This window comes from Delphinus delphis, chromosome 2 (genome assembly GCF_949987515.2).
Source record: "Delphinus delphis chromosome 2, mDelDel1.2, whole genome shotgun sequence".
Taxonomy (NCBI): Eukaryota; Metazoa; Chordata; class Mammalia; order Artiodactyla; family Delphinidae; genus Delphinus; species Delphinus delphis.
In genome coordinates, this window is record NC_082684.1 from 104,807,754 (window position 1) to 104,820,838 (window position 13,085).

The 13,085-nt window shown below is 47.5% G+C and overlaps 1 protein-coding gene and 1 long non-coding RNA gene across 4 annotated transcripts in view; one reads left to right on the plus strand and one right to left on the minus strand.

The window, feature by feature from the left end:
* Nucleotides 1-13,085, plus strand: part of FSD2 (fibronectin type III and SPRY domain containing 2) — a 23,093-nt gene continuing 10,008 nt past the window's right edge. Inside the window, exons 1-7 of the mRNA XM_060005360.1 lie at nucleotides 1-945; nucleotides 1,096-1,191; nucleotides 2,875-3,105; nucleotides 4,469-4,491; nucleotides 5,518-5,639; nucleotides 7,642-7,797; nucleotides 11,107-11,257. Of these exons, the coding sequence (XP_059861343.1) occupies nucleotides 301-945; nucleotides 1,096-1,191; nucleotides 2,875-3,105; nucleotides 4,469-4,491; nucleotides 5,518-5,639; nucleotides 7,642-7,797; nucleotides 11,107-11,257 (1,424 nt within the window). The 5' untranslated portion in view covers nucleotides 1-300. The remainder of the gene's footprint in view (nucleotides 946-1,095; nucleotides 1,192-2,874; nucleotides 3,106-4,468; nucleotides 4,492-5,517; nucleotides 5,640-7,641; nucleotides 7,798-11,106; nucleotides 11,258-13,085) is intronic.
* LOC132420699 (uncharacterized) overlaps nucleotides 5,420-13,085 on the minus strand; it is a 24,999-nt gene continuing 17,333 nt past the window's right edge. The window contains exons 3-5 of one of the 3 annotated variants that reach the window (XR_009518415.1): nucleotides 11,679-11,813; nucleotides 7,453-7,560; nucleotides 5,420-7,098 (exon numbers count right to left, since the gene is read on the minus strand). This is a non-coding gene — a long non-coding RNA (uncharacterized lncRNA). Of the gene's footprint in view, nucleotides 7,099-7,452; nucleotides 7,561-9,383; nucleotides 9,922-11,678; nucleotides 11,814-13,085 lie in introns of those variants that run through there. The other 2 variants (XR_009518414.1, XR_009518413.1) reach the window with 2 other exon arrangements.

The window sequence follows — 13,085 nt, forward strand, 5'->3', positions numbered from 1 at the left end:
GTCAAATCAATTTATGTGTTCATTTTTTTTTCATAATTTCTCCTGTCTCTTTTAAGCTTAGGAAACCCATCCTCCTGTAGAAAGCAAACCTTTCTTTACAGATTGTTTAAAGTGAAACTACAACTGAGCTGCTCAGATGATTTTTTTGTTTTAAATTGTGAATAAGTTGAGCCCAATCTAATGACCATCTACTGCAACGACCTTCTCATAAATGGGGTTTTGTGTTCTAGGATCCAGTGTATCCACTAAGAACTGTCCAGGAAGAATCCTGCTTGTGCAGAAGTGCTGCCCAGAGCTACAATGGAGGGGGAGGCGGGAGAAGCACCAGGGCTGGGCAGGCCCGCTGCTTCCAAGGACTTCCACTTTCGTCACATGGATCTGTATGACTCTGAAGACAGACTGCAGATCTTCCCAGAAGAAGACACTCAGATGAGAAGAGAAGTAGTTCAAGCCGAAATGACCAATGAGCCAAGACAGCCCATGCAAGGGAAGGCTCAGAGAGACCTTGGAGAGGAAGTGGATGAACTTGTCCATCTATATGGACTTGAAGATGATCACGAATTAGGGGATGAGTTTATTGACAAAAGCAGGTCCAGAATAGAGGTTTCAGAGTATGCTCCTTATATGATTATGGGGAGAGAGCCACTGAGGGAGCAGAGAGATTGGAGGCTTAGTGGCGAGGCTGCGAAGGCTGAGGACCTGGGCTTCGGGGCATGGGGCTCGGCAGGCCACTGCCGGGACTTGCGGGAAGCCTATCGGTACACCCACGGCCACGCCAGTGAGGAGTATGAGTGCTACGTTATCCCAGAGGAGGAGGACGAGGAAGAAGCTGCCGATGTCTTCTGTGTCACTTGCAAAACTCCAGTAAGAGCGTCGGGGAAGGTTCTTGTTGAGCACAAGGAGCATGAGGTGACCCCGCTCGGTAAAGCACTGGAAAGTGCCAAGGTAAATAGATCGCCCTAGTCCTCCTTTCTCTGGATATTGCATTTGAATCTCAAGTATGTAGGCAGGGAATAAATCTAAAATGCCTTCTCCAAAAGAGAGAGAGAGAGAAAACATAGCATTAATGTCTTCTTGGGATCCTTTGTTTGATAGGATGAAATTCACAAAAACATGTACAAATTGGAAAAGCAGATTATTGAGATGGAAAATTTTGCAAGTCACTTGGAGGAGGTTTTCATCACGGTGGAGGTAAGAGCACGCTTGATGACCCAGTCAGATACACATTGCTTCCATCAGCTGTGTCTGGTATGAGTTAAGGAATCTGTTCTCTTGGAACATATGGTGTCAGTACTGCTCCTCTTCCCTCACCCCTCTTTCTGCCCTCCCGTAGCACAGTGGGCATGCAGCTGTGGAAATGATTACCTGGCAGCATTCCCTACTGAACTATTAGCTCTCATGGGCTGGGTCTTCGGTGTCTTTATAGCTCCGGTCCTACTACAAGGTGGGACTCTTTCATGGGCCAGCCTGATAAGGCATTGCAAGACACCCATCCTGTCATTGATAAGTGTTCCTTGGCTGTTACCTATTTCTCACAAGATCAATAAGTTTCTGTGCCTGTCACCAAACATGTCACGGTCCCCTGGGTGTGCCTAGTAGGTGTGAAGTCCACTGCTGTGATACCAGCATGCAACCTAGCCATCCAGATGAGGTAGCCCAGACATAAGGACCAGAGGACTTCCTGTGTCCCCTCTCTTCATGTGGATGCTCTCCTTCTATTAATGCAGCCTCAGATTGTATCAACAGGAGCAACTCATAGGAATGAACTAAGCCCTGGGCCCCCTTCCCGTGAAGCTAGACTTTCCTCCCCACCCCCAGTCTTAAAAGGGAGGGCAGCTATTCCACTAATTCTCTATGGAAGGCACAGAGAAGGGACAAGAAGCCCTTCCACATCTAAGCATAGGGTGGTGGGTGGTAGGAGGGCAAGTATACAACAGCCAGGACAGAACTCCCTACCCTCTGTACTGCCAGCTCACTCTCAGATCAGAGCAGCTTCACCCTCAGTGAGGACTCTAAGCTCTTCCTTTTACACTCAACACTGGTGGGGGTCACCTACTGCTTTTCCCTCTCTTCCACCATTCTGAGCAAGTCTTAGAATGTGTACACAGTAGGTGCTCAGTAAATACTCCCTGAATGATTGATAAGAGCCTCTTCTTTGGAAATGTCTCTGTTATCTAATAAGGATGGTATAAATCAGAACCCGCAGAGCTCTCCTGGGCTTCCAATCTACTTTACGGGGACCAGGGTTTGATATGCTTTAATTAATGTTTCTTACCCACCGCGTTCCAGGATTGAGTACTGGCACAACCCTCTCTCTGCCTTCCTGCCTTTTCTCATCTATTAGGCAGCACCACCCGGCTTGTTCCCCTTCCCCTGCACCTTTTTCTTAGTTGATATGAGAATCTGGGTGATCCTGACGTTTGTATAGTCCAAGCATCAGGGAGTGGAGGTGAGTGTTACGAGATGTTGAGAGCTCAGGAGGGAAAGATACGTGGGATTCTCCCAAGGCAGACATCTCCATGTTAAGGTCCAAAGTTCCAGTGGCAGGCTGACTCATCACTGGCAATCTTCCTGGTCGGTTGTCATGGTGATGGGAGGTGGCTAAAACAGAAGTGGCTGGGGTATGGGGAAGAGGACTGCAAAATGCAGCCAGCAGAGAAAGCAGTAATTCTTGTTAAGATTATTGCTGGGGTTCTAGCTGGAGACTCCTGGTCCTAGCTACCCTTTTGTCCACCTCAGCACCCTGACAAGCGATGTTAAGACAACAGGGAGGGACTAAAACATCTCTGGATAGATACATTTTCATGCCCCAAATAACTCTGTAGTCAACATACATGCAGTGAAATGATGGCTGAGATCAACTATATCTTGCAGGAGAATTTTGGAAGACAAGAAAAAAACTTTGAGTCACATTACAATGAGATCTTGGAAACACTTGCTCAAAAATACGAAGAAAAAATACAAGCTCTAGGGGAGAAAAAGAAAGAGAAGCTGGAAGCCTTGTATGGACAGCTGGTCAGCTGTGGAGAAAATCTTGAAACCTGCAAAGAACTGATGGAAACAATAGAGGAGATGTGTCATGAAGAGAAAGTTGATTTCATTAAGGTCAGTAATGAAGTGAAATAATGAACTGCAATGACAATTATGATTAGAGTAGGTTAGATTGTCCCCTCTCTGCCTGGAGATGTTGGAACTAACTTTCACGGTCAGCATCCATTTGATTCCACTGGATGTATCACCATGATGATACATCCTTCGTCTCTCTGCATAGCTTCGCCATGAGTGGCTAAGCAGGCTCATGCACCCCTGACCCTTCCCTCCACCATTGCTTGGCTAACACCAGAGTCTTTGTTCCTCTGTCCTGGTTACCCAGAGATCTGTGCCCTCATCGTGAAATGGGGCAAAAACAGTGCTCTGAGGGGACTTCCCCGGCAGTCCAGTGGTTAAGACTCCGCCTCCCAATGCAGGGGGCACGGGTTCGATCCCTGGTTGGGAAACTAAGATCCCACATGCCGCAGCCAAAAATTAAAACAAACAAAAACAAAACAAACAAAAAACAGTGCTCTGAAACTTTTCTGGCCATCTCAGACAGCCTCCTGGAGGTCTGGGGAGAAAGATCTCCAGGCTAAAAAGGCACCTCCTGTTTCCCAGTTACAAGTGCAGCCATTATACATCTCACTTCATAAGCTCAGACATGCAAAAAAAAAAAAAAAAAAAATCCATCTCTTGATACCCTTGAAATCCACTTCAGTTTGACCCCAAGTCCCCATGTAGCCAGACTGTGGGAATTTCAAGCTCAGAGCTGGGGTCTCCTTTCTTTACAAGGTCCCACAGGAATATGGGGCAGCAGTGGGGTCCAGTATGTGAGGGAGGGGCCCTCAGCCTCCAGAGCTTCCTAGTTACCAAATACAGCCTTTACATTGGCCATGCCACAGGGGTCCCTCCAAGCCCAACAGTGCCTCCTTCCTGCCGTGCTTGGGGTAGCCAGGGAGCCGTGACCCAAGCTGGACAGCAGGTGGGCAGACACCATCAGAGCCCTCAGTACTACTCAGACCTTTTGAACCAATGGTTCCTCAATATCACTGTAGCTTAGTGACATAATCCAGAATGTGGAGAAAGTGATATATATGAAGACGTTTTCTCTGTTATTTATGATGGTGAGAAATTGGAAACAACCAAAATGTCCAACAGTAGAGTGAACGATGGAGTTTCTATTCAATGAACTGTTACACAGTCTTTCAAATTGATGATCCAGAAGACCATCTGTAACCTGGAAAGTGCTCACATAATGTTAATGGGAAGAAACTATACAGGTGTTATAAGAGTCATTTTTCTTAGGGCTTGGGACATGGCTGATTTTTCTCTTTTACTCATTTCCAAGTTTTAACATGTTTATATTATTATATAGTTTGAAAAAGAAATTTATTTCCAAATTCAATTCAATATTTTTTCTCTTTCTCCTTTTTAGGATGCTGTGGCTATGGCTGACAGGTAATACTTTTGTTCTGACATGTATTTTCTTTTTCTGTTCCTTTTACCTCTAGATATCCAACTAGATATCAGTTCCACTTGGTTATATGCTCCCAGTTTCAGCTTTTGTGTCTGCCCCTACGAGTAAATAGCACTGGCTTTGGAAGGACAGTATGGGATCACAAGGACCCTCTAGTACCAAATCTTAGAATCTCAGAGCTGGAAGGGAGCATATGATGAGGCCTAGCCTGCAAGCCCAGGGTCAGATTTCCTCTCTGAGCCCCTCCTTTCAGCAGGAGGAACAGAGATCATCCCCAGCATCCCCCAGCTGGGCCAGGGCCCAGACCGTGTGCTGCGGAAAGCATGCACGTTATAGAGTCAGACTGGAGTTTAGATCCTGCTACCCCCATGACCTTGGGCAAGTCCAACCAGTCTAGGACCCACCTTCCTTACCTACAAACAGGGATAGCTTTATGGGAATAAAATCAGACAATGTCTGTAAAGCAACACGAACACTGAAGCTTAATAATATAAGGGTTAAGAGCATGAGTTTTGGCAAAAGACAGACATGGTTACAAATTGTGCCTCTGCTACTTACAAACCCTGTGACGGCCAGGAGCATGCGCAGGAGACCCAGAGCCCCGGTCCATGGTCATTGACTTGAGGGCACTTGACCACGTGGAGAGGGAGCCCCAGAGGGGCTGTATGTCTTTGGGGCCTGGGGTGATGTGGGGTGGGAACTCCCAGGTCAGCATCGGAGGATCTTCCAGATGGTGTGGATCTGGGGCTCATAGGTGGACATCCTCCCGCCCCCTACCCTCTGACATGACCCCACCCCTTCTCCTCTCCTCAAAGGTGTAAACCAACCTGCCCATCCCCATGGGTGACCTCGTTGGTCAGTCACTGAAGCGGATGCCAGCAGGCAGCCCGCAGCATGTTAAAATAAGGAAATAAAAGTTCATCCAAGAGGCCCTCGTTGCTTATCACTAGTGACCCCCGAGGAGAATGCCCCTCCATTCTCGTTAGTGTGTCTTTTTATACTCACAGACTTGGAAAATTCCTGAAAACAAAAACAGATGTGGAAATCTCGGCGCAGCCTGAATTTGAAGACCAGACCTTGGACTTCTCTGATGTGGAGGAGCTTATGGGCGCCATTAACACCATCCCAGGTGCATATCTCACTTGTGTGCATACTTCACACCAGTTTCCCTGAGCTTTGAGTTAGAAACTTTGATGGCTAAAAAAAAATCATAAAGGTTTAGAAACAGGCATTTTCCCCCCACCAGCTGCATAAGCTTCATGGTTTTGTCTTTATGACTTGTAAGGGTGAAAACAGAGGCTGACCTTCCTGGGGTAAATACCCACCCTCACTCTCCAGGGTGCCAACATCTGGCCCCAGAAACTCTAATTTACTCCAAGCAAGTACCCCAAATTTTATTTCCTCGACTGTTGTATTTATGTTCCTCCCAGGTGGCTGTTTTTAGCATAGGGTTAAGAGATGGGCTTTGGAATCCTATGGAGCTGGTGAGAATCCCAGCCCTGCTACTTCCTAGCTGTGTGACCCTGGACAACTTACCTAACCTCTCTGAGCCTTGGTTTCCTTGTCTGTAAAATGGACATAATCATGACTCATGGGGACATGGTAGGAAATAAATAAGGTAATGTATGTACAGCATGTCACATGGTGCCAGGTAGCTCTTAAAAATCTTATTGTGATAACTTATTTTTAAGAATGATACTACAATTTAGCTTTTACTGATTGCTCACCTTTCCTTTCTCACCAACACCCAGCACCATTCTGAACAATGTTTTGTATATCATTTTTGTTTTTCCTTTATACAGATTTTTAAAAAATAAAAATGGAATTGTTTTGTAATCTGCTTTCTTTTTTTAGCAAAACAATTGTGACGAATATTTTCTCGCACAGATAAATTCTTCTACAACATCACTCTGATGGCTATATATCTTAATCTGTTTACTTAATCCTCAACTGTTGGATGCCGAGACGTTTCTAGGTTTTTCACCATTATAAACCATACTGCAATGAATGTCCTTAATTATAAATCTTGGAGGCCATTCTTAGACTTACTGGGTCAAGGGGAGATTTCACTGAGCTATGACGTCCTTTGGATGGTCTAGGGATGGTGTTGCCCAAGTAATCAGGCCCAGTCTTTTGGAAGGAAAGGCACTATCGTCCAAGTCAGCACTTGAGAAACATGGAGATTTTTCCTCATCCTCCTGTGTCTAGGTCCCATGCAGACCATCACCCTCCTGCTTCCATCTGGAGCCATCCCTCTTCTTACTGCATCCCCTGATGGGGCTGTTCTCTGCAGGGTATAGAAGGCATCTTCTGTGCATCCTGAACTCCATCACGTGGGGATACATGTTCTTTCTCTTCTCACCTTTGTCATGTTAGGGTCCTCCAGCCCCTAACCAGCAAGGAAAGGCTGAGTTCATTCCTTTAAGTTTTACCTGGACTGAACAGTTTCAGAATTTGAAAATAAGGATGTTCTTGAAAGCTTGGGATGGAGGGAGGTGCTGCCATTGGAGAATTATGGAAGAAAAACAAGGAGTGTTTCTTGCTTGTGGGTGAGCCTGTGTGGGGCTGGGGGAGGCAGAAATATTAACCTACAGAGAAGAAAATAATTAACTCAGTAGATGGACTCTAAAGGAGTTGGTTCTGAAAGGCACAATTTGGCCAAACCCAATCTTCTCTCATCATAATGAAGGAGACAGTTGTTGGATGGGTCCCCCAGAAAAAGCAAGGCATCCCTGTTAAGGCTTCTTTCACTCCTCTGTTCACTCCAGGGCTGAGGGCAGTAGTGCTGTGGTCCTGGCTGTCCTGCCTCTTTGGATGGCGTGGAAGGGTCAGAGGACCCATCCTTAGGTCAGGACTTACAAACCATACCCCAGCCTGAATTGCTGTCACCAACCCCACCTCCTCTAGCTTGTGTGGATTGGTCAAAGCAGGAACGGACATACCGGTTGCTTCAGGCTCACGGTTGGGGGGTTTGGCCTTCCCATCCCTGTCCACTCTGGGCTGCCTCTTCCATCTCCAAAGCCCAAGGATGCATTGAGGGATTGGTTGTCCTGTAAAAGGGGCCATTCCCAATTCATACCTCTACTTAAGGCTCCTCCTTTGTTTTGTTTTTCTCTGTTTTCCTTTTCTAGCTCCTTCTGCTCCAGTGATAAACCCACAGGCCCCCAACTCAGCCACAGGTTCCTCAGTCCGAGTGTGCTGGAGCTTATACTCCGATGACACCGTGGAGAGCTATCAGCTATCCTACTGGCCAGTGCAGGACAGCTCACCTGGGAAGGACCGAGCAGGTGAGGCTCTGTCAGGAACAGAACCATGCTCCAGAACAGTTAAGGCCTCTCAGAGGCCAGGGCCCTGCCTTCCTGGAGGTTGGGAAGGTAGAGATGGGATGAACCTGCACACCTGGCTCCTTGGAGCTGGCATGATCTGGGAACTACACAGAGGATGGGATGCAGGCAGGTGAGCATGGCAGAAAGAAATAGGAAGGCAAGTTGGGGCCTGACTGGGGAGGATCACAAGGCAGGCTAAGGTATATGGACTGTATCTACCGCCGTCGGGTCAGAGTTGTCCTTGGGATAAGTCTCTGGCTGCACTGTGTGCAAGAGGGGTGGGGACACCCCTCCTTGAAGAGGCCCAGCTGGATTGGCTGGGTTCTAGCAGGTCCTGGCATGTGAGCGCGGGCTGGGCTCTCCTCAGAGCAACCCTGTGTTGGGAGAATCTGGAGGGTTAGTCTGCAGACCCCCATGGGGGCTGAGGGGGGTTCTGCAGCCTGGGAGGGCTGCTCCTGATCTGATCCACATTCCCAGATGGAGCCAGCTGCTGCGAATGGCCCCCAGCCTCCACTGTGGGCAGCTCTTGGCCCATTCTCTTCCCAGGGAAATGGAGCTGGCAGGCCTGGGGTTAGGGCTGAGATACCTGCCTACCCCTCATAATAGATAAGCCAGTCTCCTATTGAGAAGGGAGAGTCAAGAGAGCAGAGGAGGGGACTTCCCTGGCGGTCCAGTGGTTAAGACTCCATGCTCCCAACACAGGGGGGCATGGGTTCGATCCCTGGTCAGGGAACTAAGATCCCACAAGCCGCATGGTGCAGCCAAAAAAAAAAAAAAAAAAAAAGAGAGAGAGCAGAGGAGCCCCAGCTGAGCATCTGAAGGAATCAGGGATTAGGGCCAGCCTGGGAGGGCCTGTTCTGTGTGCATGGGGTCAGAGTGAGATTGCTGGAAAGGGATTTAGAGATCTCCATTTTATGGATGAGGAATCTGGGACCTAGAGAAATGAGCTGTCTGTGGGGACACCGTGAGTTACGGCAGAACCAGGATGAGAATCAAGTCCGCAGGCTCCCTGCCCAGAGCTCTTCTCCTTGTACCGGGTCGTGCAGGTGGAGGGTTCTATGTGCCGAAGGGGAGGATGGTTTATCTGCCCAGGGATTTGGAAGGAAGGGGAATCCTTGAGAAAAGTAAGTTTAAGCAATGATGAGGGAGAGTGAGGGTGGTCAGAATAAGGACTAAAGAGGGCGTTGCGGCGGGGGGGGGGGGGGGGGCGAGGGAAGGGGAGATTTGAAAAGGGAGATTGTGGACCAAAAAGTCAGATCTGATCGATCAGTCAGTTTTTGCCACAAATCAACCCTGTTGGTACCCTCTGCAGAAGAGGCCATTGTGTTGGGGCTTTGTCCTGGGGATCAATAAAGATCTTTAATGGATCACTTTGTTATAAAGGAACTGATATCAGAGAGTGGATTAATGACTTATTACTGCCTTTCAAGAGTCTGGGGATGTTTGGACGTGTATCAGTTAGCTTTTGCTGTGTAACAACACCCCCAAACACACACATGTACACAACACATTGGCTAAAAATGACAAATATTTACATTCATTCATTTGTTGGGAGGGGCAGAACAGGGGTAGGAAATTCAGAGGTACAAACTACTATGTATAAAATAAATAAGCTACAAGGCTATATTGTACAGCACAGGGAATATATCCAACATTTTATAATAACTTTAACTGGAGTATGATCTATAAAAGTATTGAATCATTATGTTGTACACCTGAAACTAACATTGTAAATCAAAGGTACTTCAATTTTTAAAATGACATTTATCCAAGAGTTTGCATGCCACAACTAAGAAGCCCGTGTGCCACAGTGAAGATCCTGTGTGCTGCAGCTAAGACCTGGCGCAGCCAAAATAAATAAATAAAATTTAAAAATAAAATAAAATGGCATTTATGATTTATTATAATTCTCTGAATTGGCTGGACAGTTCTTCTGGTCTGGGTCAGCTTGGTAGGGCTGGATGGGCTAGGATGGCCTTGCTTATATGTCTAGGGCCTCAGCTGCAACGGCTGAGGCCTCTGTCCATGTGATCTCATCCTCCAGGAGGCTGGCTGAAGGTTGTTCCCATGGAAGTGGAAGCATTCCTGGCAGGAAGAAGACAAGGCCTCTGTGCACCAGCACCTCCCAAATCTCTGTTTGTACCATGTTTGCTATAGTCCCATTGGCCAAAGCAAGTCACATGGTTAAGCCCAGCTTCAAGGCATAGTGGGAAAGACCAGACCTCTCAATGGAAGGATCAGCCGAGTCACGCTGCCGAGGGGCATGCATACACAGATGGGAGGAATTGGTGGCCAGTTCTGTATCCATTACAGGGGAAATAGATTACAGCGCAATGAACTTGGAGCCAGTTGGCCTATTTTAAGGTTGAATACTTGTCTTTATTTTTTCCCCAGAGTTTACGATGACGGTCAAAGAAACATATTGCTCAGTGACAAACCTTGTGCCAAATACCCAGTATGAATTTTTGGTCACAGCTCAGAACAGGGCTGGCCTCAGCCCCGCCAGTGAGTGTGCAGTGTACATGACAGGTAAGGAGGCCATTTGTTTCTGTAGCAGGACCTTCACTGAAGGGGACACAAGAGTCACAGCTTCCTTGACGTGGCAGGGCTCTTGATTTCACTTGGAAGGGCAGGAATACCTTTGCATTTTTTTCTTTCATTTAATACACCAAATTTATATGCCTGATTTGGCAGGGACATTTTCTCACAGTTGGTCTCAAAATATCAAAAAGTACTGCTCTTGGACACAGTACCATTTGAACCTTGCAACCATCCTCCATTCCAGGAACATCTGAAAGGGATTCCCTGGTGTCTCAGTCCATTTGGGCTGTTATAACAGAATCCTACAGATTGGGTGGCTCATAAACAACAGAAATTTATTTCTCATGGGTCTGGAGGCTGGGAAGTCCAAGATCAAGGTGCCAGCAGATTCAGTGTCTGGTGAGGACCCTTCCTGGTTCAGAGTCAACTGTCTTTTTTGCTGTGTCCTCGCATGGCAGAGAGGGGCAAGGGAGCTCATTGGGTTTTCTTGTATAACAAACCCCTTTGACCCTCATGACCTAATCACTTCTCAAAGACTCCAGATACCATCACATTGGGGAATAGGTTTCAACATATGAATTTGGATGGGGACACAAATGTTCAGTCTATAGCTTTCTATTGCACTGAATCTCTTGTAGGAAGAGAGTGCTTGCAATGTCTGCCCATGCTCTGGACCACAGGGCTGGATGTGAACAGGTTTGTTCATCTCTCCCTTTCCCCTGCATTTAGCGCCTTGTCCCCCCATTATGAAAAGCAAAGAGATAAGGAGCTGTGAAGAGGCTGCGCTGATCTGCTGGGAGTCTGGGAACCTGAATCCTGTGGACTCATACACGGTGGAGTTGACCCAGGCAGAAGTGCCGGGAGCCTCGGGCGTAACTGAGTGAGTCATGAGGGGCGTTGGCTGGGCACGAGAGGCCTTGACACAGAGACACAGCTTAGGAAATGTGTGGAGTCTGGAGAGAAGGTCAGAATTTGTGACACACAGGAACCTTAATTCTGTGAGAAATAGCTGGAATGCTACCATTGAAGGTGAATGATGGATGAGTGAATAAATGGTAAACCTCAGGTTTGCTTTCTTAGCACAGCCAAGGTTTACCATCATTCATTCAACAAGTATTGAGCGCATAGGTGGTGCCTGGGCGTTGGTGAACCAGACAGACAAATTCCCCACCCTTCCAGAGCTAACAGTCGAGTGGGGGGAAATAAACCAAAACCAAGAAAACAAATGCTTAAAATACACAGTGCTATGAAGGGAAAAGAAACTCAATGAAATAGGGAATGCGGTGGAGGTGGGGGCTTACTTTGGAAGAGTAGACGTCTGAACTGAGACCTGATGCGTGGGAAGGGTTGAGGCCTGAGACAGTGGATGGAGGCAGCACCTGGCCCCTGGGCAGGCGTGAGCTTCCTGTACTGGAGGAACCAAGAGACCCACCTGGCTGGAATTTAAGAAGTAGAGAGGACTGTGAGAGGCAGAAGTAAAAGAGATTAGATTTCAATGTACAAAGAACATCATGTCCATGGTAGAAGGCTGCCTGGAGGCTCACATTCCCCTTTGGTTGGCAGAGATCTGGAGGGGTTCACAGATAAACGAAGGCTGTACTCAGTGACCACAATGGCCTGCAGATCCTACGAATCTACAGCTGTGTACAGTGGAGGAAACATGGATGTACCTCTGGGTTACAACCAGGCAGTGCAGAAGCTTGTGGAAGGGGAATGAACCAGGCAGCCCGGTACCAGCCACCAAGTCCCAGGGGCTGCCCTGTTGTGTACCTACCCAGCTCTGGAGAAATGGAAGAGAGGGGTTTGGTGTCAACAGATTCTTCCATGCTAAATCCAGGGTTTGGGCCGTGGCCATCTATCCCACCCACCCATTTGCCCCAGGTAGAATCCATATGTCCACAAGAACATCAGGGCTGCTGACCTTGGCTGCTGATCTACTTCTGGGGATCCTCAGAAGCAGGGCAGTGAGTCCAGTGGTCTGGCCACCTGAATGGTTTGGATTTCCTTTGCAACTTGTGCTGATACTTTAAGGGCACCTGATACCTGGGACCAGCCCATTATGATTGGGGTCATCAGAAGGCTGGTCAGTGACCTAGGTGATCTGGGATGGTGCTGACTCTCCTAGTATAAACCTAATCATGGCATCCTGTTGCTCTGGAGAAAAGACAAAATTCCTTCACAGGCTCTGGCCCCTTCCTGTCTCTCCAGGTTAACCACACCAGCTCTCCCTCCCTCTCTGGCCCCAACCACATTGGTCATATTTTAGTTCCTCCTACTTTCCATGCTTCTTCCTGCCACAGGACCTTTGCACATGCTTCTTCTATGTAGGAGACTCTTCTACTCTCTTTTTATCCAATTACCTCCTCGTCATTCTTCAGAGTTCAGCTCAAAAGTCACCTCTCCCCTACTATACCTTCTATAGTACACTGTCAACTTGTCATGGTTACCATCTTATGTTTCTTCCAGTGATGGCTTGAGAAATGCCTCTCTTCTAGACTGTAAGTTCTATGAGGGCAGAGACTACATTAATTTTCCCTAAGGCCTCCCTATACAGTCTCTGAAACCTAAGGTGTTTAGTTAATACTTATTGAATGAAGGGACTTCCCTCGTGGCGCAGTGGTTAAGACTCTGCACTCCCAATGCAGGGGCCAGGGTTCGACCCCTGGTCAGGGAACTAGATCCCACTTGCATGCTGCAATTCAGAGTTT